General features: G+C 36.4%; 1 protein-coding gene across 1 annotated transcript; it reads left to right on the plus strand.

The window, feature by feature from the left end:
• Nucleotides 16,501-18,072, plus strand: LOC107611302. The gene is made up of 4 exons (XM_016313247.1): nt 16,501-16,703; nt 16,805-17,040; nt 17,104-17,177; nt 17,227-18,072. The coding sequence occupies exons 1-4, from the start codon at nt 16,501-16,503 to the stop codon at nt 18,070-18,072; spliced, it is 1,359 nt and encodes a 452-aa protein (XP_016168733.1).

Consider the following 24,103-nt stretch of genomic DNA (forward strand, 5'->3'; position numbering starts at 1 on the left):
TCGCCTTATCTTAAAAGATATTTTTTCTAAACGGATGTATAGAAAATAGTAATTAATGTAGAATATTAAGCAAGATTATGATTAATCTTCAATGGCCTAAAGCCATGTTGAAGACTTGCTTGCCAACTTTCTTAATGTTAAACATGAAGTCACCACACTCGTTAACGTTCCAACCTTCTAATGCATGCAAATGCAATATTCCCACAACATAATGCGCCGGGCACTTATCACTCTTCTTGCCAGCCAATTCTATATATCATATAATACGAAAACTTTTATTTTTTTATACTGTAATGTTAGTATAATTGGTTAATTTTATCGCCTGTTATATCAAAATGAAAGTCATATAAAAATATAAATATCTAATTAAAAAATCAAACAATATGAAACNNNTAGACCTCACAAGAATCGACATTCATGAAAGTAGAGGGAGTTATCATGGAAGGTGTGGTATGATAGAAGCAATCTTTACGCAATTTCTTTGGAGGGAATTGGGAAAAAGATATGAACAATGATCCTTTTGGTGCCGTATTTTGTTCAAACTCATTAATTTGGTCCCCTACAAGCCATATCTAGAAAAATAATACAGACATTATGAATAATTCATGAAATTTCAAATAATGAAAAATGTGAAAGGCCAAATAATATGTATAAAGTTAATTATATCAATTAGAATTATTACTAGAGATGTAGGATTTTTTTTAAATAAATAAAATAAACATTTTAATTATGGATACATGTAATTTGTTGAGTATTTACCAATTTCTATAACATTACTTATCTTATTTACACGGTAAATAAGATAAGGCACAAACACGTATCAATGTATTACGTTTGCATACGTGTTATGTGGAAAATAGCGGGTTAGACGTATTATACAGTATGATAAAAATCAACAAGCTATAAAAGGATCAGCAAACTGTTGGTATTCCTCATAAAACTCTCAATCTTTCTTTTCTTCCATTTTTCTTCCAAAACCTTAGCAAAAATATTTAGTGGCAGTGGTTTTTTTGTTGTGATGGTGTATCCCAACTGTTAGATGAGAAATAGTAACAACGGGGTTATATTTGAGTGTGAGAGTCCTTCGCTGCTGCGAACACGAAGAGCAAATTCGTTGTCCAAGTTAAAAAGTATGATATTGACGCACGTCAGTAGTGGGGAGAGAAAAAAGGTTGGTAAAGTTGGGTATAGGATGCTAGCACCGATGGGGAATGGTGTATTTCGGTTTCGTCTGTTCTGCCTTGATGGCGATGAGCATGTACGTCTAATGTTTGATGTGCACAGGAGAATTATGGGTAAACAAGTGATGGAACTTTCTGCGGAAGCTCGTGATGTTGGTAGTGGTGCTTCTGGTAGTTCGAACTTTGTACAGGATGACCATCCTCTTGCACCACAACCCTTGCACAGTACTAGTCCAGTAGTAGATATGGATGTTGAGGATGAGAAATCCGACAAAGAGTACGTTTTTGATAGCCACGAAAGTGGTTCCTCTGACGATGATGACGAGGATGAGTTTATACCAGAGACTCCCGTTGGTGGATCATTTTGATACCTTTTGCATGTTCTGCATCCAATTCTGGAGTTATCATCTGTACCCAGCCACTACCATAAATTGGATTTGGATACCATGCACAAGGCAACTCCATATTCGAATATGAGGATGTCAATTACAATACCGACGATGGTGTGGAGTTTAGAGTTGGTCACAGATTTAGAAGCAGAGAGACAGTGCTGCAAGGCATGGAGAATTACATCGTTCGAAGAAGTACTGAGTATCGAGTAGTCAAGTCGGATCGATTAAAGTATCACGTGCATTTCCGGCAATTGACTGATGGTTGTCCTTGGAGTCTCTGTGTCGCCTTCCGACTGAATCTCGGATATTAGTGAGTGTTATAGCATTTTAGTTTGTTATCTTCTTTGTCGTTGCGATTTTAGTTATATTTTATTTGATTATATTTAAAATTGTAAAGGAGGTGTGAAAATTCAGCGGACCACACACGTGTCTAGCCCCACCATATCTCAAGGTCATCTATAGTTGGATAGCAACCTCATATGTAGAATCATCTTACCCCTTATACAGTCTAGTCAGTCAGTTAACATCCCTGTCTTACAAAGTACAGTGAGGCAGAACTATCACTTCAAGCCGTTGACGACAGATGCGAGGAAAGAAGATCCGAGATCCGAAAAAAGTTATGAGATCGTCGCACTGGCCAGGGACGACGACTATCGGGAAACAACTTCAAGATCTGAGGTGTGTGCGTCTTTGAACCTTTGATTCCGTTGAAGAGGAAGCCGCGGTGGAGGGTAAAAACGGCGGTAGCTACGGATAGAGGAGGACGAGACGAGAGAGAGATAGAAGGGAGATCAAGAGCGAGCCGCGTCATATATGTGTTTCAATGAGCTAGGGTTGAAACTTTTTCATTTTATATATGTGTGATAACAGCGGTTCAAAACTGCTATAATCACCAGAACCGCCACCAAATATAAAGCCAATTACGGCAGCAACAAAAAATGCCATAATGTCTGGATATTACGGGGGTTCTTTAAAACTGCCGTAATATCAAAGCCATTTTAAACCTCTTTTTTGTAGTGTTAATTTTTGTTTTGTTTTTTCATATTTATAGGAGTGCTAAAATGATGACAACATGCTAGCTACAAGACTCAATAATATTTTGATATATGGATGATACTAATTTATGTATAGAACTTCTAACTTGTGGTTGAACTTGTAGAACTAACTTTAATACTATTTTGCTTTAAAACAATCTTAGTTAAAAAAAAAAGATGTTTGAATTATCTATGTTATTATATATCATATAAATGTTGACTTGCTCAGTAAATTATTCAATAAATCAATTAATTAAAAATAATACAATTTAGCAAATTATGTGCGTAATTTGTATTAAAAAAAAATTGTTACAAAATGAATGGTTTTTTTGTAACTAAAGGAATGAAAAATGTTACAAAATTAAGTTTTATTTTGTAATAATATTTTATGATAAAAAAATTATATTGTTACAAAAAATATATCACATGTCAAAAATTATTATCACTGCAACAACCCTATTACAATTTTTTTTTTGTTTCAAATTTCTTTCGTTACAAAATTTAGATTTTTTATAATAAATTTTTTTGTTACAAACACTACTTTTTCTTGTAGTCATGTAGCTGCTGTTTAAGTGGTGTATTCACTCGAAATTATCTGTTTGTATTAAAATGATGAGTATTAAGTTTGAGTCAAATTATACCTAATAGTCTTTGTCGGGACTACTAACTAGCATCTCTAGAAACTATTATGAGAAAAAGAAGCTAACTTTGAAATTAGGTCTAAATTTAGCAGAATTGATTGTTGCACGAATGGTTGTATATTGTATTATAAAGAGATGTAGATCTCATTGTTTATAAATTCTATGAGGCATTAAACTATCAGGCAGAGAAAGAAAAGATTGGTAAATAGAGATTACAAAGAGTTCCTGTCAAAAGAATGTACTACTCGCCTCTAATTCTTAAGTTAAAAAGATTATATGTGTCGATGAATTTGGTCCCTTGCATAATATGGCATAATAATAATAGGAGGAACTGTGAGTTTATGATGCATCTGTCACACTAAAGTGGTTTAAAAGTATTTTGACTGGGTCCGTTTTACTTTTGTGAGTCAACCTAAAAATGTTAGATTAATTTTGTATTCTAATAGATTTGTACCAAACTCTAATTTTAATAATATATACTCTTTTTAATTTGTTGTGATGGCTCTCTATAATCCACTTTTTAAAATGTACATAAAGGAATTATATGTTGTGATAAGGGTGAATGATGTGGATAACTATTTTTTATGATACTTAGTTTACCAAGGATGATTACATTTAATTATGTTTGAAAAGTAAAGTTTCTTTGTGCTTATAAATAGCAACCTAATATGAAGCATATGGAACACACATGAATAATAAACATCTCTCTCTTTATACAAAAACTTTTCTCCTCTTTCTTTTATATGTTCCTAATATATATAATAGTAGTAAATATATAAGTTACTTCTATTATAGTGAGATTATTATATTGGCAAATACTAATACTAGAGTCTTCTATTTATACTTCTTTAGTTTATACATCGTCTTTATTTATTTTACAACACGTTATTAGCACGAGGCTCTGATCAAATTTTTTAGGAAGATTCAGGTAACAAATTTTCATTATGTCGAAGCTCTCTCATCTTGAATTCAATGCTCTTGATATATCTGGAAACAACTATTTATCATGGATACTAGATGCTGAAATCCATCTTGATTCAATGGATCTTGGAGATACCATTAACGCTGAAAATAATTTATCCCAGAAGGATAAAGCCAAGGCCATGATTATCCTTCATCGTCATCTTGACGAAGGATTGAAAAATGAATATCTCACTTTAAAAAATTCTGCAGATCTGTGGAAAGACCTTGAAGAAAGGTACAATCATCAAAAGACGGTGATACTTCCTCAAGCCTGATATGTTAGAGAAAACTTTCTCGACCTTCTATGCCTCGAATGTGCTCCTGCAGTAGCAGTATCAAGAAAAAGGATTTAAAAATATTCTGAGCTAATTTCTTGCCTTCTTATTGCTGAACACAACAATGAGTTGCTCTTAAGAAATCATGAAGCACGCCCAGATGGTACCACCTCATTTCCTGAAACAAATGCGGCAAATCATAACCCCAGAAGAGGTAAATGGTAATGTTTTAGTAACAAGAAAAATTATGGAAGGAAGAAGAATTATGTTCACAAGAAAGGATCTCACCAGAAGTGAGATAAAGAAAGAAATTCTGGGCAAAATAAATCAACAGAGGATAAGTGTTTTCGTTGTGGTGGAAAGAGCCATTAGTCACGTACCTGTGTACCCCAAGGCACTTAGTCGATCTTTATCAAGCATCTTTGAAAAAGAATGACAAAGGAAAAGAAACAAATTTTGTTTCAAATGATGTTGAAAATTCCACCACTCATTATGATGTTTCTGATTTCTTTGAGGATCCTGAAGAAAATATTGGTCATTTGATCAATGATGAAATAGTTTAATATGTGAGATTTTAAATATTCATGTAAATAAATAATGTAAGAAACTTATTGTTAAGTTTTATTCTCTATGTATTTAAGTTTCAAATATGATGTATATAAACAATGAAATATTAATGTTTATGTTTAAGAATTTTGAAATCATTAAATGTGGTAAGTTTTTAAAAATAATAATGATAATAATATGATAATAATAAAATTTTTAGTATATACTATACTTCTTAAAAAAATATTTTCAATCAAGAAAATAATTTTACTGAGCAAACATATCTACACATTCTATTATTATTTGTCTTTGAAGAAAATGGCAAGGATATATAATGAGGATGTATGCTTTACGGATAGTGCAAGTTCGCACACTATTCTCAAAAGTAATATATACTTTACCCATCTTGTGCCAAAAGAAGAATATGTTAATACTATTATTGGCTCAGGTAATGTGATAGAAGGCTCCGTAAGAGCTATAATTTTGTTTTCTGTAGGAACAAAATTTATAATAAATAATGCACTATTATCTACCAAGTCTCTGAGGAACTTGTCGAGTTTCAAAGATATTCGCCGAAATAGATATCATATTGAAACAATGAATGAGGGAAATCATGAGTATTTATGTATCACAACTAATGATTTAAATAAAAAGGGTCTATCAGAAAATTTACCCTCACTTTCATCCGGGTTATATTATACCAAGATTAGTGCAATTAAATCACATGCCATTGTAAACCAGAAGTTTACTAACCCAAATGAAATCATAACTTGGCACGACTGATTGGGTCATCCGGGAATAACCATGATGCAGAAAATTATTGAAAACTTTCATAGACATTCACTAAAGAACCTGAAGATTCTTAAATCTAGTGAATTTTGTTGTGCTGCATGTTCTCAAGAGAAGTTAATTTTAAGGCCATCACCAGTAAAGATTGGATTTGAGTCCCCTGAATTCCTAGAAAGGATTCAAGGCGATATATGTGGACCTATTCATCCACCATGTGGATCTTTTAGATATTTTATGGTTCTAATAGATGCATCTTCGAAATGGTCACATGTGTGCTTATTGTCTTCTCACAACCTGGCGTTTGCGAGATTACTAGCTCAAATTATTCGATTAAAAGCACAATTTCCAGAAAATCTAATCAAAGCAATTCGTCTTGATAATGCTGGTGAATTTACTTCCCAAGCTTTTGATGCTTATTGTATGGCTAATGGAATAAGTGTTGAACATCCAGTAGCTTATGTTCACACACAAAATGGGTTAGCAGAATCACTTATTAAACACCTCCAATTGATTGCTAGATCCTTACTCATGAAAACAAATCTCCCAATCTCGGTTTCGGGGCATGCTATTTTACATGCTGCAGCACTTATTCGTTTGAGGCCAACGAGTTACCATCAGTTCTCTCCTATGCAATTAGCTTTTGGCCAGCAGCCAAATGTTTCCCATTTAAGAATATTTGGATGAGCGATATATATTCCCATTGCACCACTTAATCGCACCAAAATGGGACCCCAAAGAAAATTGGGAATATATGTTGGATATGATTCTCCCTCTATAGTGAGGTATCTTGTGATACAAATTGGAGATGTATTTAAAGCTCGGTTTATGGATTGTCATTTTGATGAATCAAAATTTCCAATATTAGGGGGAAAGAATAAGCTTCCTGAAAAGGAACTTAATTGGAATGCATCATCTTTGATGCATTTAGATCCTCGATCAGGACAATGTGAACTAGAAGTTCAAAAGATTATACATTTGCAAAGGATGGCAAATGAATTGCCTGATATATTTTCTGATATAAAGAGGATAACTAAATCCTATATACCGGCTGAAAATGCTCCGATTCGAGTTGATGTCCCAGTCAGACAAATTGCCACCAAAGCAAATTCACGGCAGAAGCGTGGCAGGCTTGTCGGTTCCAAAGACAAAAATTTTCGAAAAAGAAAAGAGGTAAATACTATTCCTGTTGAAAAAGACATAGTAAAGACACCTGAAGTTGTCCAAAATTCTGATATAATTTTAACGCTAGAAGATGTTCAGGTACCTGAAAATTGTGAAAATGACAAGATCTCGATAAATTATGTCTTTACAGGAGAGAAATGGAACCAAAATAAGACAATCGTCAATGAAATATTTGCATATAGTGTGGCATTAAATATCATGCATGAAAGTAAGGATCTTGAGCCAAGATCAGTCGAAGAATGTCGACAAAGAAATGATTTGCCAAAATGGGAAGAAGCCATAAAGGCTGAATTAGACTCACTTGCAAAACGTGAAGTCTTTGGACCTGTAGTCCGTACACCAGAAGATGTAAAACATGTTGGATACCGATGGATATTTGTGAGAAAACGAAATGAGAAAAATGAAGTTGTGCGCTACAAAGCCCGACTTGTGGCACAAGGTTTTTCACAAAGTCCTGGTATAGATTATGAAGAAACGTATTTCCCTCTAGTGGATGCAATAACATTGCGTTATTTGGTCAGTTTATCCGCATATCATAAACTACGTATGCATTTAATGGATGTTGTAACAGCCTACTTATACAACTCATTAGATCGTGTGATATTTATATGAAAGTCCCTGAAGGACTAAAGATATCTAAACCATCCAATAAATATTCACAAGGGTTATACTCAGTAAAATTGCAAAGATCTTTATATGGTCTAAAGCAATCTAGACGAATGTGGTATAATCGTCTTACTGAGTATCTGGCCAAAAACGGATTCAAGAATGATGATATCTGCCCATGTATTTTCATAAAGAAATCTGCATCTGGATTCATTATAATTGCTGTGTACGTTGATGATTTAAATATTATTGGAACTCCTGAAGAGATTCCAACAATTATAAAAACTCTAAAAGAAGAGTTTGAGATGAAAGATTTTGGAAAGACTAAATTTTGTCTCGACCTGTAGATCGAGCATACAAAAAGTGGGATCTTTATCAAACAACATACACAGAAAAGATCCTGAAGAGATTTTATATGGATAAGTCACATCCGTTAAGTACCCTAATTATCGTAAGATCTTTGAATGTGAAAAATGATCAATTCCGTCCTAAGAAAGAAAATGAAGATATCCTTGGTCCTGAAGTACCATATCTTAATGCCATTGGAGCGCTAATGTATCTTGCTAATAATACACGACCCGATATATCATTTGCTATGAATTTACTAGCAAGGTATATTTCCTCTCCAACCAGAAGACATTGGAATGGAATCAAGCAAAGTTTTCGATATCTTCATGGAACGGTTGATATGGGATTGTTTTATCCATATGGATCAAAGTCACAATTAGTTGGCTATGCTGATGCTGGATACTTGTCTGATCCACACGAAGGGAGATCTCAAACAGGATACTTGTTCACATATGATGGTATAGCTATATCATGGAGGTCCACAAAACAGACGATTGCAGCAACATCCTCTAATTATGCTGAAATACTAGTGATACATGAAACTAGTCGCAAGTGTTTTTGGCTCAGGAGTTTGATTCAATATATTATGTCATCATGTGGACTAATTGACCATAAGATAGTTCCAACTGTCCTGTTTGAAGATAATACAGCATGAATTGCTCAACTTAAGGGTGGATACATCAAAGGTGATAGAACAAAGCATATTTCTCCTAAATTCTTCTTCACTCATGATCTTCAAAATCAAGGAACAATTGATGTCCAACAGATCTGATCAAGTGATAATCTGGCATATTTATTTACAAAGTCACTCCCAGAATCCTCCTTTGAAAAATTGATACATCATATTGGGATGCGTCGATTTCGAGATGTTAAATGATGTCGACAAGAGAGGGAGACTGTACTCTTTTTTCCTTGGTCAAGGATTTTATACTCATTTTCCTTCACTAAAGTTTTTTTTCCATTGGATTTTTATTAACAAGTTTTTTAATTAGGCAGTTCCTATCACAAAGGATTTTATACTCATTTTCCTTCACTAAAGTTTTTTTTCCATTGGGTTTTTCTTTAGTAAGGTTTTAATGAGGGATAATCCTAAATGGTCATCCAAGGGAGAGTGTTGTGATAAGGGTGAATGATGTGGATGACCATTTTTCCATAAGACTTAGTTTACCAAGGGTGATTTCATTTAATTATGTTTGAAAAGTAAAGCTTCTTTTTGCTTATAAATAGCAACGTAATATGAAACATATGGAACACACATGAATAATAAATATCTCTCTCTTTATACAAAAACTTTTCTCCTCTCTTTCTTTTATATGTTCCTAATATATATAATAGTAGTAAATATATAAATTACTTCTATTATAGTGAGATTATTATATTGATAAATACTAATACTAGAGTCTTCTATTTATACTTCTTTAGTTTATATATCATCTTTATCTACTCTACAACATTATACATATTTTTAACTTAAATCATATTTGGTCCAAACAATTCAAAAGATCAACATTGATGTGTTATTATAATTCTTGATGAATGAGATGAATAAATTGTGGATTATTGATAGTGTAAAGATGTACAATATTTTAATTAAAATAAAATTTCAAATGTATGCATGATGCGTTGACGTGGAGTGTCAAGATGTGAGTGTTTAGATGCTTGAGTAGGTTGAGTTCATTAAAATTTTTCTATCATTTCAAACTATTAAAAACAAATTTTTGTAATGAATATTTCTTGATGGACATTTGAGTTTCTCCCATTCTCTTCATATGTATCGTTTGGTTTATTATTTCTGCATTGAAGAAGGGTGCAACTTAAGTTGCGTTGAGAGATGAGAGAGAGGCAGAGAGTGAGAGAGGGGTGGGGGAGCGCTGGGCGGGGTAGTGGTAGGTATGAATCTCATGTAGGAAAGGATCCGAGGGGTTGGAACCGAGAAGAGTATATTCGTTTGGAACAGGATTCATTCACCGTATTTGTTGACAGCTTACCAGGGGATATTTCGAAGCAAGAGTTGTTTGGGTTGTTTTCATGGATGGAGAGGATCAATGACATCTACCTATCCAGGAGGACGAGAAGGGGGTTGGTATACCTGTTTGCGTTCATCCAATATACTACGAAAGACAGAGCTTTGAAAGCAATTGCGGAAATGAATCACAGTTAATTACGAGGAAAGGAAATTCTTGTCAGGGCAGCTAAGTACTGGAGGGATGCCTCTGCGGGGAAGAAAAGAATTGAAAGCGAAGGAGCACGGAGGGCTGAGTATGGGAAAGATTCTGTCGTTAATGGTGCTACTTGGGCGGACAGGGTGGCTGATCGAGGGATATCTAGTGATCAAACTAAGGATAACCTACAGGGAAGCAACGCTTTGGGAAATTTGGTAGATCCTCAAGGTGCACTACAAGAAAAAACAATATTTGTAACAAAAAAAATTGTTACAAAAAATCGAAATTTTGAAACAAAAGGATTTTGTAACAAAAAAGGGGCCGTTGCAGTATGTCCCGTTACAAAAAGTTTTTGTAACAAAAAACGGAACTGTTACAATTCAAAGTGGTATTTTGTAACAAATTTTTCTGATACAAAAAACTAGAAATCGTTACAAAAGTGGTAACAAATTTTGATCTTCAAAGTATTTTTTGTGACAATCTATTTTTTCCTATCATAAAATTTTGTTACAAAATGTAACTTGATTTTGTAACATTTTTTTTCTTTTGTTACAAAACACTATTTATTTTGTAATAATTTTTTAATACAAATTACATACATAATTTATCAAATTATATTATTTTTTTAATTAATTAATATATTAACTAATTTACTCAATAAGCCAACATTTATATAACATATAATAACATAGATAGTTCAAATATCTTTCATTAACTAATATTGTTTTATAAATCTTCAACATATAAACTTTAAAGTACAAACTAACAAGACACATTGAAGAACCCTAATCAACTAGATAGATACATAGGACAAGAAAAATAAGGAATTATAAATCTCCAAAATATAAACTACAAATTACAAACTCCATCATGTTCATACAGCTCCTTTCTCATTTCTCATGGAGAAGTTCTAATAAGTGCCACACACCTGAAAAGACCACCAAACAAAAAACACTAGCTTAAGAAATAAGATTTGTTTTTCCTTTAAAAATACACAGGAAAAACAAAAAACTATACTCGTATTATTCAACAATGAATACAAACTCTAAAATTCTTACCATGGATAACCTTTGGAGAGAAGTACAATAAAATAGGACATGTTGATACAATAATCACGACTCAGATCTAAACACGCATTTTAGTTTAAGAAATTTATTAAATATCATAAAAGTATAAAACAATGGAACAATAATCAAGACGTTTAGGAACATCTTTGATTTTTGCCTTTATTTATTACCTTATAGAAGTTAGTGAAGCCAAGACTACCAGTAAAGCAATATATAGAAATAGTATTCTAGCAGACTATCAAGTAGTTCAAGGAATAGCTGCAGGAGGAACAAAAAGAGGGTAAAAGTGAAATACCTTCTATTATAAGATAATTGAATGTGATAATAAAAAAATAGTTAGTATAAAATTATTGTTAATCTAATATTTATACAACACTGAATGATGTTCAAATGAGTGATGATCATGTAACATTTTCTTTTGCCTCGAAAAGCTGAAAAGCCATTGCCACAAGTGATATTCAGGAACAAAACATATAAATTTTATTCATAATGATATCAAAATCTAATACTTAAATACTCAAACCAGGAAACTAATTATTGAATAATTAATAGATCCTATGTCATAGATAATTAGAGAATTAAATAAAAGCTCATGAATAAGAACCATCTAATAAAAGTGTACATCAGTTGAATAATAGCTCTTAACAATATGATAACTTTTCCTTTGTGATAAAATCCCATGAATAAAAGCTCACCTTCCAAATCCATGCTTGACAATGTTCTGAAATGATAGCAAGTTAATCTCTTAGCAGTAAATTCAAGAGAAGGAAGCAACTAAGTGTGAAATCTCATATTCCTAGGGAGATTTTCGGTAAAGATCCAAAATCTATGTTGAAAGCTTGGTTTAGTGGAAGGCCGTGTGAAATGAAAATTGAAGCCGTAGAGCAACGATATCCAGAAATTCAAATGAAAATGCAACAACAAAGCCAAAGTCCAGGTTCAAAATCAGCAACAATATCAACCCAGCCAAAGCATTCCAAATTTTAAATAATCACAAACAAACCAACAAATCATGAAAACAAAAAACTATAGATATTCAATTGGAGCAACCAAATCTGGAGGCAATAATTCTCAATAATTTGATCAAGACAGTCATAATCTAATCACAATTAAGCCACAAAAGCACAAAGAATAACAGGACAGCAGCACATTTACCATGAATAATCACAAACAACAGTAAGATTGAATGAATTATTGTCTACTGCATTACTGAAAAGATTTTTGTCAATCCAATGACTCAGATTATGAACTGATCCTCCATTACTAATAGTTTTTATTTTGTGCTGTCTGTTAGAATTCATCAACAGTTCATGGTGGTATGAACTTAATTATGGGTAACAACTCAAGAGTAACAACTCAATCGATGGTATGAACATGTAAATAATTATTATTATGAATGAATTTTGTTGGACATCAATCTAGCATCAACTAAATTAAGAATAAATTAAAAACAAAAACAAGTAATAATTTGAAGTTCAAATAATGTTAAATTACTAATCAGAACAAGTAAAAAAAAAGTAACAAATCAGAAAAAAAACTACACAAAACAATAATCAACAGCCCTAATATTCACAAGTTCTGATAATCAAAAACAATATCCCTAATCAGAAGTTCTAAAAAATTAAACCCTAGACTTCCATAGCATTCATAAATTAAAACAGTTAATTTCAAAATAAAATTCCCTACCTCAATTAGCCGAAACTTGGTAATTAAACGCAACAAACCCTTCGTTTGTTTTTAATTCCTAGTAGCAACAACTTTCCTCTTGGAGCAGCAGCAACAATGATCTTAGCAACGGCAAGCTCCACCGACGGTAGAGGCGCAACCAGAAGCTTCGGCTGCGGCGGATCTGGCGGTGGTTCAGACAAAGACGACGCCGGTGACTGGTCGCGGCGGCTGGACTGGTCGCGGCCCTCCCAGGTTCTCTCTCTCTCACCTGGGGATCTTGTCTCTGCCGGCGGCGTCACAGCAGCCCGTGATGATGACGATGGCGACCGGAACCCGCGAAGACGACGACAGACGCGACGCAGCAGTGGTTCGTGAGGCGTGGTGCAGCGGCGGTGAGCTTCATCCGCGGCGTTGTGCTTCTTCTCCTCTGGCTCCCTCCTCCGCGTCGGTACTAGCAACAATGGCGGCAAGCAGCTCGGCCCACCAGCGCTGGCCGTCCCCCTCTCCTCTCTTCTCTTCTGTAACTCCGTTTCTCCCTCTCTCCTTCAACGTTTTCTTTCTTTCTTTCTTTCTGCTGATTTCTTTCTTTTTTTTCTTTTTTCTGCTGCTATGTGCTGGGTCTGTGTGTGATTTTGGAAGGAAGGAAAAGTTGAAAGGGGTATGGCGGCTGAAGGAAATGGGGAAAATAGGGTTAGGGTCTTAGGAAGTATTTAGCAAATTAGGGTTTTATTTTGAGGACAATTGACAATATAATTAGGATATAAAATGGTATTAAAAATTAAGTTTAATCTAATAAAATTATCTTAAAAGAAAGTATTATTTGTTCATCAATATATAAATTATTTTTTAATAAATATTCTAATTCAAAAAAAAAATTAGACATAATATGATTAATTCTCTTTGTTTCCCAAAATATGAGTATTAAATTATAAAATATTAATTATTTAACCCGAATCATATAAAATTTTTATTCTTTTACAACTATTAAGTTTTATCGTTTAAATATAGAAAATTATTCAATATTATAAGATTAAGTAAAATTTTTAATTTAATTATCAAAACTTAATTTAATTATTTTTAATACAATAATTTCTAAAAATAAAGTCTTTAATAAATTAATAAATTAAAATTAACTTATAATAACATTTTTCGAAAATTCTGAGTCTTACAAGAAAAAGATAGGGTTAGGGTAACTTAAATATTTTTAATAAAATAAATTTTTGAATATAAAATCCTAAATAAATATAATAAATTATTTATAATTTATTATATTTATTTAGGATTTTATATTCAAAAATTTATTTTATTAAAAATATTTAAGTCAAATTAATGATAATTTGAATTTAAAATTATTTTAAAAATTAAATAATAAATTATTTATAATTTATTATATTAATTTTTAAAAATTCAAAGTCTTACATTTAGTATGTTGAAACAAAATTTTTTATTAGTTACAAAAAATCTTTGAATTTTGTGACAAATAAATAACTTGTTACAAAAATATTGTATTTTGTGACAAATTAATTTTTTGTTACAAAATATTTTAAATTTTTGCAACAATATAATCTTTTGTTACAAAACATTATAACATTTTGTAAAAAAACAACAATTTGATTCGAAAGCCAACATAATTTGTAACAAAAGAAATCAAGTTGTTACAAAATATTGAAATATTTTGTAACAAATTTTCTTATTGTTATAAAATATTCTTATTTCGTAACAATAACTAATTATTGTTAGAAAAAACTATAATTTGTAACAATTTTAAATTTGATACAAATTTTTTGTTACAAATGTTTCATTTTCTTGTAGTGGTGGGAGCCTGCTAAAGGGTGTAGAGGGATCAGGAGAATGGGAAATCCAAGCGTCGGTTGCAGTAGATAACCTGGAATGGTTAGAGCGGAGTGTTGTTGGGAGTGCCATGACGGCTATTGATTTCTGTTTGTTGAGGGACGTGGCTCGGACGGAGTGGCTCAATGTAGTAATGGTTTGTGCTCTGGGAGCGTACAAAGCCCTGATAGTGTTTGATAGTAAGCGCAGTGCGGACGAAGCACTCACTCTGAATGGTTATGGTCTGTCGCAGTTTTTCAATCGGGTAGGAAGATGGAGTGAAAATAACCAGTGCGACAGGAGACACGTATGGCTCGAGTGCATTGGGGTCTCGATACATGTGTGGTCCAAAGCTACATTTCGTTTGATTGAGGAACAATGGGGAGAGGTGGTGGTGTGTGCACCGGCAACAATTTCATGCTTATCATTTGACGCTGGCCGTGTGCTGATTGACACAAGTAGGTTTGATGTCATTCATGAGAAGATGTTCATTTCAGTGGGAGGGGTTAAGTTTGACGTGGTTGTCTCAGAGGTGGGAACCGGGGATTATGCCTCATGGGTCTCGGCCATAAAGGATGGGGTGAATGGAACCATGGTCTCTGTGGCTGAAGAGCTTTTGCGACGGTGGGCCGTGCAAGTGCTGATGATGCCACCTGTAGCCATGAACAGCTGCTTAGAGGGGATACAGCGGCAGAGGTGATCATGCCGCCGAGAAGGGCGGAAGATCAGCTAAAGGATAGGCTTGTAATTTCCACGGAAGATTTGAATGAGTGGAGTAATGGCTTTTTGAATTCTAAAACAAGGAGGGCTATAATTAAGGATTGCGATCCCATGCTGACTAATGCGAATATCGCGGGGGACCTAGCTAATGGCGCGGACGTTGACTCAGAAAAGACTGTGTCTTGGGATCTTGCTGGTAGGCAAATGGAGGCTGATATTGATAACACTAGTAAGGCTAGGTGCATTTTGGGCTTTGGTGAAGTTTCTTTTTGTCCGAATAAAATTGGGGCCCAAAATGTTTTGCCCAGGTTTAAGGAGAGTTATTTGGGCTTCAAGCATTATAGCTCACATGAGTGGGTGGCGGAAAGCCAGGAGATAGACCGGGTGGCTAGTACCTTGGTGAGGGAAACCAATTCCTTAGGGAGTGGAGGAACGCGATCTGGTCATGGGGTGACCATCCAAGGCGGCACGAATTTGGTTGACAGGAGGCGGGGGCAGTCTCATCGAGATGGGTGCTCATCGAAGGAAGGGGTTACTCCGGGAGACACGGTAGGGAGCGGTGCAGTGGGTCCGGTGATTGGTTCCCAGGTCGACGATAGGGGGCCGAGTCCGAGGGCCATGGATACGTCGGCGTGGCTGGGCAAATGAAGGCTCGGGTGATAAAACCTAGCAAACCGGGTAGAGATGGAGGCTTCATTGTTGTGGGGACAGAGCTGAATGCGAATCAGGGGTTGAAGATGGGATGCTTGGACTTGGGGGATGTGGCTGCGAGGCGGACCGATGGTGATTTACGGCTGAGTGGAAGTGACGCCTGTCTTCTTCGGTGTGGCAAGGATAAGGCAAGGCAGGGCTGTTTTTCTGGAAGGGATGGCATACGGGTAGGGGACCGTGCTAGGACGGCTCAGCGGACTGGGCTTGATGTAGGAGTAAGCTGCAATGCTGGCGACACAGTTGGGGTTGTAGAAGCAAGATGCACTGGTTGTGGTGGGGATCCTCTGTACTTGATGACGGATAGAGTAGTTGGGACCCAGATGCGGGCACGATACACGGACTGAGGCCAGTGGTGGGATTGGAAAATGCAGGGGCTGGGGGTGAGATGGGCGAGTTGGGGGATGACCGAGTTAATGCTGAGAGTGGGGATGAGTCCGCTACTTCCGATATCAACCGGGCTGAGGAAATGGATGAAAACCGGAAAGCTTGGGACCTAGCTGTGGAATCAGAAGCTGTGCTATATGATGAGGAAGATGATATAATGAAGATACTCCAGGAACAGAATGAGGCTTTAGCACGGAAGAAAATGCAGGCTAAACAGAAAGAGAAAGCTAGAAGAAGTCGTCCAAAAAATCAAAAAAAGGTGTGAATAAATGTTTTTAAATGATTTTTTCATCTTGGAATGTTAGGGGGTTGGGAGGAGTGGGGAAAAAGAGTATGGTGAAGGTTTTTAGAAGGAAATTTAATGTGCATATGTTAGGATTGATAGAGACAAAAAAAGAAAATTTGACTAAATTTGATATCGTGCAACTGCGGGGAACTGATGGCGTGGGTTGGGAGTTTGTGGGAGCGGAAGGTGCGTCTGGTGGGTTGCTGTTGATGTGGGATGTAACCATGTTTAAAATGAGTAACTGTCATAAAGGAGGTAAGTGGTTATGTGTAGAGGGAGTGCTATTGAAAAACAATTTTAGGTGTGCTTTCTGTTTAGTGTATGGCGAGCATGTGCAGGAGGAGAAACTTGTGGTGTGGAAGGAATTGAGTTTCCTATCCGGCTTATGTCAAGTACCTTTTTTCCTTTATGGGGGACTTCAACGAGATTGTTCATGAATAGGAGAGGAAAGGGACTACTTCCTTGTCAGTGGCTGCAGTAGAGTTTAAATTGTGGATTGAAGATATGGAGCTAGTGGATCTAGTCTTATCCGATCGAAGGTTTACATGGTTCAGAGGCCAGTCTTGTAGTCGCATCGATAGAGCGTTGGTGAGCTTGGAGTGGCTAGAGGAGTTTTCTGAGACTAGACTACACGGAGGGCCACGGGGTTTGTTAGACCACTGCCCAATAATAATGGAGGTAACAAGGAGAGGAGGGGGACCAAGACCTTTTTGGAGCCTGGATTCATGGTTTACTCATGCGGGGTTTTTGGGGAAGGTGAAGGATGAATGGAGGAGCCTAGGGGAGGCTCCTTTCATGGATAACTTAAAGGCTTTGACAGGTCCACTGAGCCGATGGCACAGGGAGAATTTTGGAGATATAGACAAGCGGATTGATAAGTTTGAAGAGGAGATTAGGAAAGTAGATGATTTGGTGAGCGACGGAGTATATGATGGAGCAGCAGAAGCAATGAGGAAGGCGCTAGTGAGTGCTTGTAAGAAATGGTATATCAGGAAGGAGATTCATTCGAAGCAAATGTCCCGTTCCAGGCATGCTAAGAAAATGGACAAAAACACTAGATACTTTCACAATATAGCCTCGGCCCGGATGAGGAACAATCGAATTGATGCCTTGCGGGTTCAAGGAAGACTAGTGATGAATCATTTTCGCATTAAGAGTGCTATCAGAGACTTCTATAAGGGCTTGTATCATCAGGAGGCCTCGCCCAATATAGGGTTTCGGGATGGGCTGGTAAGGAAGATAACTGAAAAGGAGGCAACAGGACTGGAGGTGATGGGTATAACATGAATTTTATTAAGAAGTGCTGGGAAGAAGTGGGGAAAGAATTCACTGCAGCCGTTCTTGGGTTCTTCCAGTCAGCTACGCTCCTTAGGGATTCGAATGTTACTTAGGTGGCTCTGGCGCCAAAGTTTGTTGGAGCTACAGAGATAAAAGATTTGAGACCAATTAGTATGGTGGGTTGTGTGTATAAGGTCATTTCTAAGGTGATGGTCCGGAGGATGCGAAATGTGATGCCAGGATTGGTAGGGGAGACTCAGAGTGCTTTTGTGCAAGGCAGGAAAATCCATGATGGGGCTTTGATAGCCTGTGAAACTATGCAGTGGCTAAAGTCAAGGAGAAGAAGCGTAGCGATCATTGAACTGGGCTTTCAGAAAGCTTATGATATGGTCAAATGGAGCTTTGTGGATATCGTTTTGCAGAAGATGGGGTTTGGCCAGAGGTGGCGGGGGTGGATTAAGGAGTGTGTTTGCTCGGTGTCTATGTCGATAATAATAAATGGATCCCCCTCTAAGCCCTTCCAAATAGAAAGGGGGCTTCGACAAGGAGATCCTCCATCCCCCTTTTTGTTTGTGTTAGTGGTTGATGTGCTTCATAGAATGATACAGGAGGCGGTGAGGAATGGGCGTATCTCTCCGCTTCTGGTTGGGTGAGATCACATTGAGCTATCACACTTGCAGTTTGCGGACGATACTGTACTTTTCGTTCCGTCAGAGGATGAGACTATCAGGAACTACAAGTGTCTACTGCAGTGCTTCGAGATGATGTCTGGGTTGGGTATTAATTTTGAGAAGTCCAGTTTCATTCCGGTTAATTGTGATCAGTACTGGACGCGTCAGATGTGTCATTTGCTGGGGTGCCAGGAAGCCTCTTTACCAGTCTGAAGTTAGGTAAGAGTTGGAAGCCAGTGATTGATAAGGTGGAAGGGAAGCTGAGTCTGTGGAAGGCAAAGACCCTCAACAAAGCGGTTAAGTGATGAGCGGATAATTTATACGCTTTTTGGCATTATTTTTACATAGTTTTTAGTATAATTTGATTAGTTTTTAGTATATTTTTATTAGTTTTTAAATAAAAATTATATTTCTAGACTTTACTATGAGTTTGTGTGTTTTTCTGTGATTTCAGGTAATTTTTGGCTGAAATTGAGGGACTTGAGCAAAAATCAGATTCAGAGGCTGAAGAAGGACTGCAGATGCTGTTGGATTCTGACCTCCTTGCACTCGAAATGGATTTTGTGGAGCTACAGAACTCAAAATGTTGCGCTCTCATTTGCGTTCGAAATTAGACATCCAGGGCTTTCCAGCAATATATAATAGTCCATACTTTGTCTGAGTTTAGATGACGCAAATTGGCGTTCAACGCCAGCTTTTTGCCCTATTCTGGAGTCAAACGCCAGAAACAGGTTGCAAAGCAGAGTTAAACGCCAGAAACACGTTACAAACTGGCGTTTAACTCCAAAAAGAGTCTCTACACGTGAAGCTTCAATGCTCAGCCCAAGCACACACCAAGTGGGCCCCAGAAGTGGATTTCTGCATCATTTACTTATTTCTGTAACCCTAGTGCCTAGATTATTATAAATATGACTTTTTACTATTGTATTTTTATCTTTTGATCATTTTTAGATCTCTAGACCTCCATGGGAGGCTGGCCATTTGGCCATGTCTACCCTATTTTCACTTATGTATTTTCAACGGTAGAGTTTCTACACACCATAGATTAAGGTGTGGAGCTCTGCTATTCCTCGAGTATTAATGCAAAGTACTATTGTTTTTCTATCCAATTCAAGCTTATTCCTATTCTAAGATATTCATTCGCACCCAAGAACATGATGAATGTGATGATTATGTGACGCTCATCACCATTCTCACCTATGAACGCGTGCCTGACAACCACTTCCGTTATATATGAAGACGAGACAGAATGAGTATCTCTTAGATATCTAATACAGGGGACCGAGTCCGAGATATTAGAGTCTTCGTGGTATAAGTTAGAACCCATGTATGGCCATTCCTGAGATTCGAAAAGTCTAAACCTTGTCTGTGGTATTCCGAGTTGGATCTGGGAGGGGATGGTTGTGACGAGTTTCAAACTCGCGAGTGCTGGGCGTAGTGACAGACGCAAAATGATAGTAAATCCTATTCCAGTATGATCGATAACTGACAGATGATTAGCCATGCAGTGACAGCGTGGTGCACGAAATTGGAAATCACAATTCTTCACAAATTCGCACAACTAACCAGCAAGTACACTGGGTCGTCCAAGTAATACCTTACGTGAGTAAGGGTCGATCCCACGGAGATTGTTGGCTTGAAGCAATCTATGGTTATCTTGTAACTCTTAGTCAGGAAAACAATAAAATAATCCACCTATCAAATTTGATTGCAAGGAATAAAAGGGCAGAACACAAATTATACTTGTATGCAATGGTGGAGAATATGTTGGAGTTTTGGAGATGCTTTGTCTTCTGAAATTCTGCTTTCTTCTGTTTCTGATTCACGCACGCACGTCCTCCTATGGCAAGCTGTGTGTTGGTGGATCACCATTGTCAATGGCTACCATCCATCCTTCCAGTGAAAAGGGTCCAGGTGCGCTGTCACCGCACGGCTAATCATCTGCAGGTTCTCGATCGTACCGGAATAGGATTTACTATCCTTTTGCATCTGTCACTACGCCCAGCACTCGCGAGTTTGAAGCTTGTCACAGTCATTCAATCCCTGAATCCTACTCGGAATACCACAGACAAGGTTTAGACTTTCCGGATTCTCTTGAATGCTGCCATCAATCTAGCTTATACCACGAAGATTCTGATTAAAGGATCCAAGAGATATTCATTCATTCTACGGTGGAACGGAAGTGGTTGTCAGGTACGCGTTCGTGGGGGAATGATGATGATTGTCACGTTCATCACATTCATGTTGAAGTGCGAATGGATATCTTAGATAGGAACACACATGTTTGAATAGAAAACAGAAATACTTGTATTATTTCATCAGGACACAGCAGAGCTCCTCACCCCCAACAATGGAGTTTAGAGACTCATGCCGTCAGAGATTACAAAGTTCAGATCTAAAAATATCATGAGATACAAAATAAATCTCTAAAAGTTGTTTAAATACTAAACTAGTAACCTAGGTTTACAGAAAATGAGTAAACTATGATAGATAGTGCAGAAATCCACTTCTGGAGCCCACTTGGTGTGTGCTGGGGCTGAGACTAAAGCTTCTCACGTGCCTGGGCTGTTTTGGGCGTTCAACGCCAGGCTGTAACGTAATTCTGGCGTTGAACTCCAACTTGTAACGTGTTTCTGGCGCTGGACGCCAGACAGCAACATAGAACTGGCGTTGAATGCCAGTTTACGTCGTCTATCCTTGAGCAAAGTATGGACTATTATATATTGCTGGAAAGCCCTGGATGTCTACTTTCCAACGCAATTGGAAGCGCATCAATTAGACTCCTGTAACTCCAGAAATTCCATTCCGAGTGCAGAGAGGTTAGGATCCAACAGCATCAGCAGTCCTTTTTCAGCCTGAATCAGATTTTTGCTCAGCTCCCTCAATTTCAGCCAGAAAATACCTGAAATTACAGAAAAACACAAAAACTCATAGTAAAGTCTAGAAATATGAATTTTGCCTAGAAACTAATAAAAATAAACTAAAAACTAACTAAAACATACTAAAAACTATATGAAATTAACCCCAAAAAGCGTATAAAATATCTGCTCATCACAACACCAAACTTAAACTGTTGCTTGTCCTCAAGCAACTAGATAAATAAATTAGAATACAAATGAGTCAAGAAACAATAATATCTCAGAGTTTTTGAGTGAAGCTCAGATTCTAATTAAATGAGCGGGGCTAGTAGCTTTTTGCCTCCGAACAGTTTTGGCATCTCACTTTATCCATTGAAGCTCAGAATGATTGGCATCTATAGGAACTCAAAATTCAGATAGTGTTATTGATTCTCCTAGTTCAGTATGCTGATTCTTGAACACAGCTACTTTTATGAGTCTTGGCCGTGGCCCTAAGCACTTTGTTTTCCAGTATTACCACCGGATACATAAATGCCACAGACACATAATTGGGTGAACCTTTTCAGATTGTGACTCAGCTTTGCTAAAGCCCCCAATTAGAGGTATCCAGGGTTCTTAAGCACACTCTTCTCTTTGCTTCAGACCTTGACTTTAACCGCTCAGTCTCAAGTTTTCACTTGACACCTTCACGCCACAAGCACATGGTTAGGGACAGCTTGGTTTAGCCGCTTAGACCAGGATTTGATTTCCTTAGGCCCTCCTATCCACTGATGCTCAAAGCCTTGGATCCTTTTTATTACCCTTGCCTTTTGGTTTTAAGGGTTATTGGCTTTTTCTGCTTGCTTTTTTTTTTCTTTTTTTTTTGCAAGCTTTGCATTCACTGCTTTTTCTTGCTTCAAGAATCATTTTTATGATTTTTCAGATTGCCAATAACATGTCTCATGTTTATTATTCTTTCAAGAGCCAACATATTTAACATTCAAGAACATCAAATTCCAAAGACATATGCACTGTTCAAGCATTCATTCAGAAGGCAGAAAGCATTGCCACCACATGTAAACAATTAGAATTTGTTTTATTTAAAACTCGAAAATTATTGCCTCCTTGTTCTAAAGAAAATCTTCTATTTTATTCATGTTTAATGATGATGAGAAAAATAAATTATAGCTTAATTGGGGTTAAAATCAAAATATAAATACTAATTGCCATTATATGACTCCTAAGGTGAAACTCAAATAATAGAAAAGAAAGTTATCACAGGGTTAAGGTTAAGATCAGAACTCAACAACCTTGACTTTGGGAAGCGGATGCCTCTTTAGTCTGTGGGGTACTTGGCCCTTCAAGAGATAGTTTCTGACGCTTTAGTTCTCTTAACTCACGCCCTTGCACCTCTTGTTCTCTGAGCAGTTTGCAAAGCATGCTGTTTTGAATTTGCTGTTCTTCTTTCAATTGGTCCATCGTTTCTTGCAACTTAGTGACAGATGCCTCAAGATGCTCCCAGTATTCAAATTGAGGGAGTTATCGTAGGAATTTGATGTGAACAATCTTTCCTCTGACCACAGTCTTGTAGTCATAGAGGGCAACTCCAGATATTCTCTGCCTGTCTGTTTGCCACAGATTAGCGTAGAATTCTTGAACCATATTCTTTCCCACTTTTGTTTCAAGATTAGCTAGGACATCCCAGTTCCTGTTTCGAATCTGCTCTTGGATCTCCGGATATTCATCTTCTTTCAGATCGAACTTGACTTCCGGGATCACAGATCTTAGACCCATTATTTTGTAGTAATGGTCTGAATGTTCTTTGGTTAAGAACCTCCCTTAATTCCAAAGTGGTTTTGGAATACTCTCTTTCTTGCCTCTTGGAGTGGGTTGTTTTTCTTTAGGAGCCGTGATCTTAGTGGGTATGGTTTAGTGATCACGGATAAACACACCAAACTTAGAGGTTTGCTTGTCCTCAAGCAAAAGAAAAGAAAGGAGAGGGATAGAAGGAGAGCTAGTGTAGAATGGTGGATGAGAGGAAGGAGGCCGAATGGGGTTTTAAAAGGGAGGGGGGGTTTTCGAAAATAAGGAGAAAGATAAGATAGAAGATATGATTTAAAAAAAAGATAAGTATGATAAGAAGAGATATGATTTAAAATTGAAAAGATATGAAAGATATTTAAAAAAGATAAAATTGGATTTTTGAAAAAGATAATATGGAGATTTGAAAAAGATATTGATTAGTTGAAAAGATTTTTGAATGAAAAGAGATAGATTTGTTTTGAAAATTTTTGAAAAAGAGTTGAATTGGATTGAAAAAAAAAGGATTTGTGCTTATGGATTAAGATACATTTAATATTTTTAAAGAAGGGTTTTTAGAAATTAGGGATTTTAGAAATCAGGGTTTGTAACATGTTTATGCAAGAAATCATGAATTGAAACATGAAAATTAAGATTAAAATGAAAAATATGAAGAGAAAATGAATTTACCTCCTCCCCACCATCCTGGCGTTTGAACGCCCAAACGCTGCA

The sequence above is a fragment of the Arachis ipaensis genome, chromosome B08, assembly GCF_000816755.2.
Source record: "Arachis ipaensis cultivar K30076 chromosome B08, Araip1.1, whole genome shotgun sequence".
NCBI classification, from domain to species: domain Eukaryota; kingdom Viridiplantae; phylum Streptophyta; class Magnoliopsida; order Fabales; family Fabaceae; genus Arachis; species Arachis ipaensis.

Excerpts from the sequence above, each read along its gene's own strand:
- LOC107611302 (XM_016313247.1), top strand. The coding sequence starts at position 16,501 with ATGGGCGAGTTGGGGGATGACCGAGTTAATGCTGAGAGTGGGGATGAG. Across the intron at positions 16,704-16,804 it reads GCTTTAGCACGGAAGAAAAT|GGGGTTGGGAGGAGTGGGGA; the intron begins GCAGGCTAAACA and ends TTGGAATGTTAG. Across the intron at positions 17,178-17,226 it reads TCCTATCCGGCTTATGTCAA|GAGAGGAAAGGGACTACTTC; the intron begins GTACCTTTTTTC and ends GTTCATGAATAG.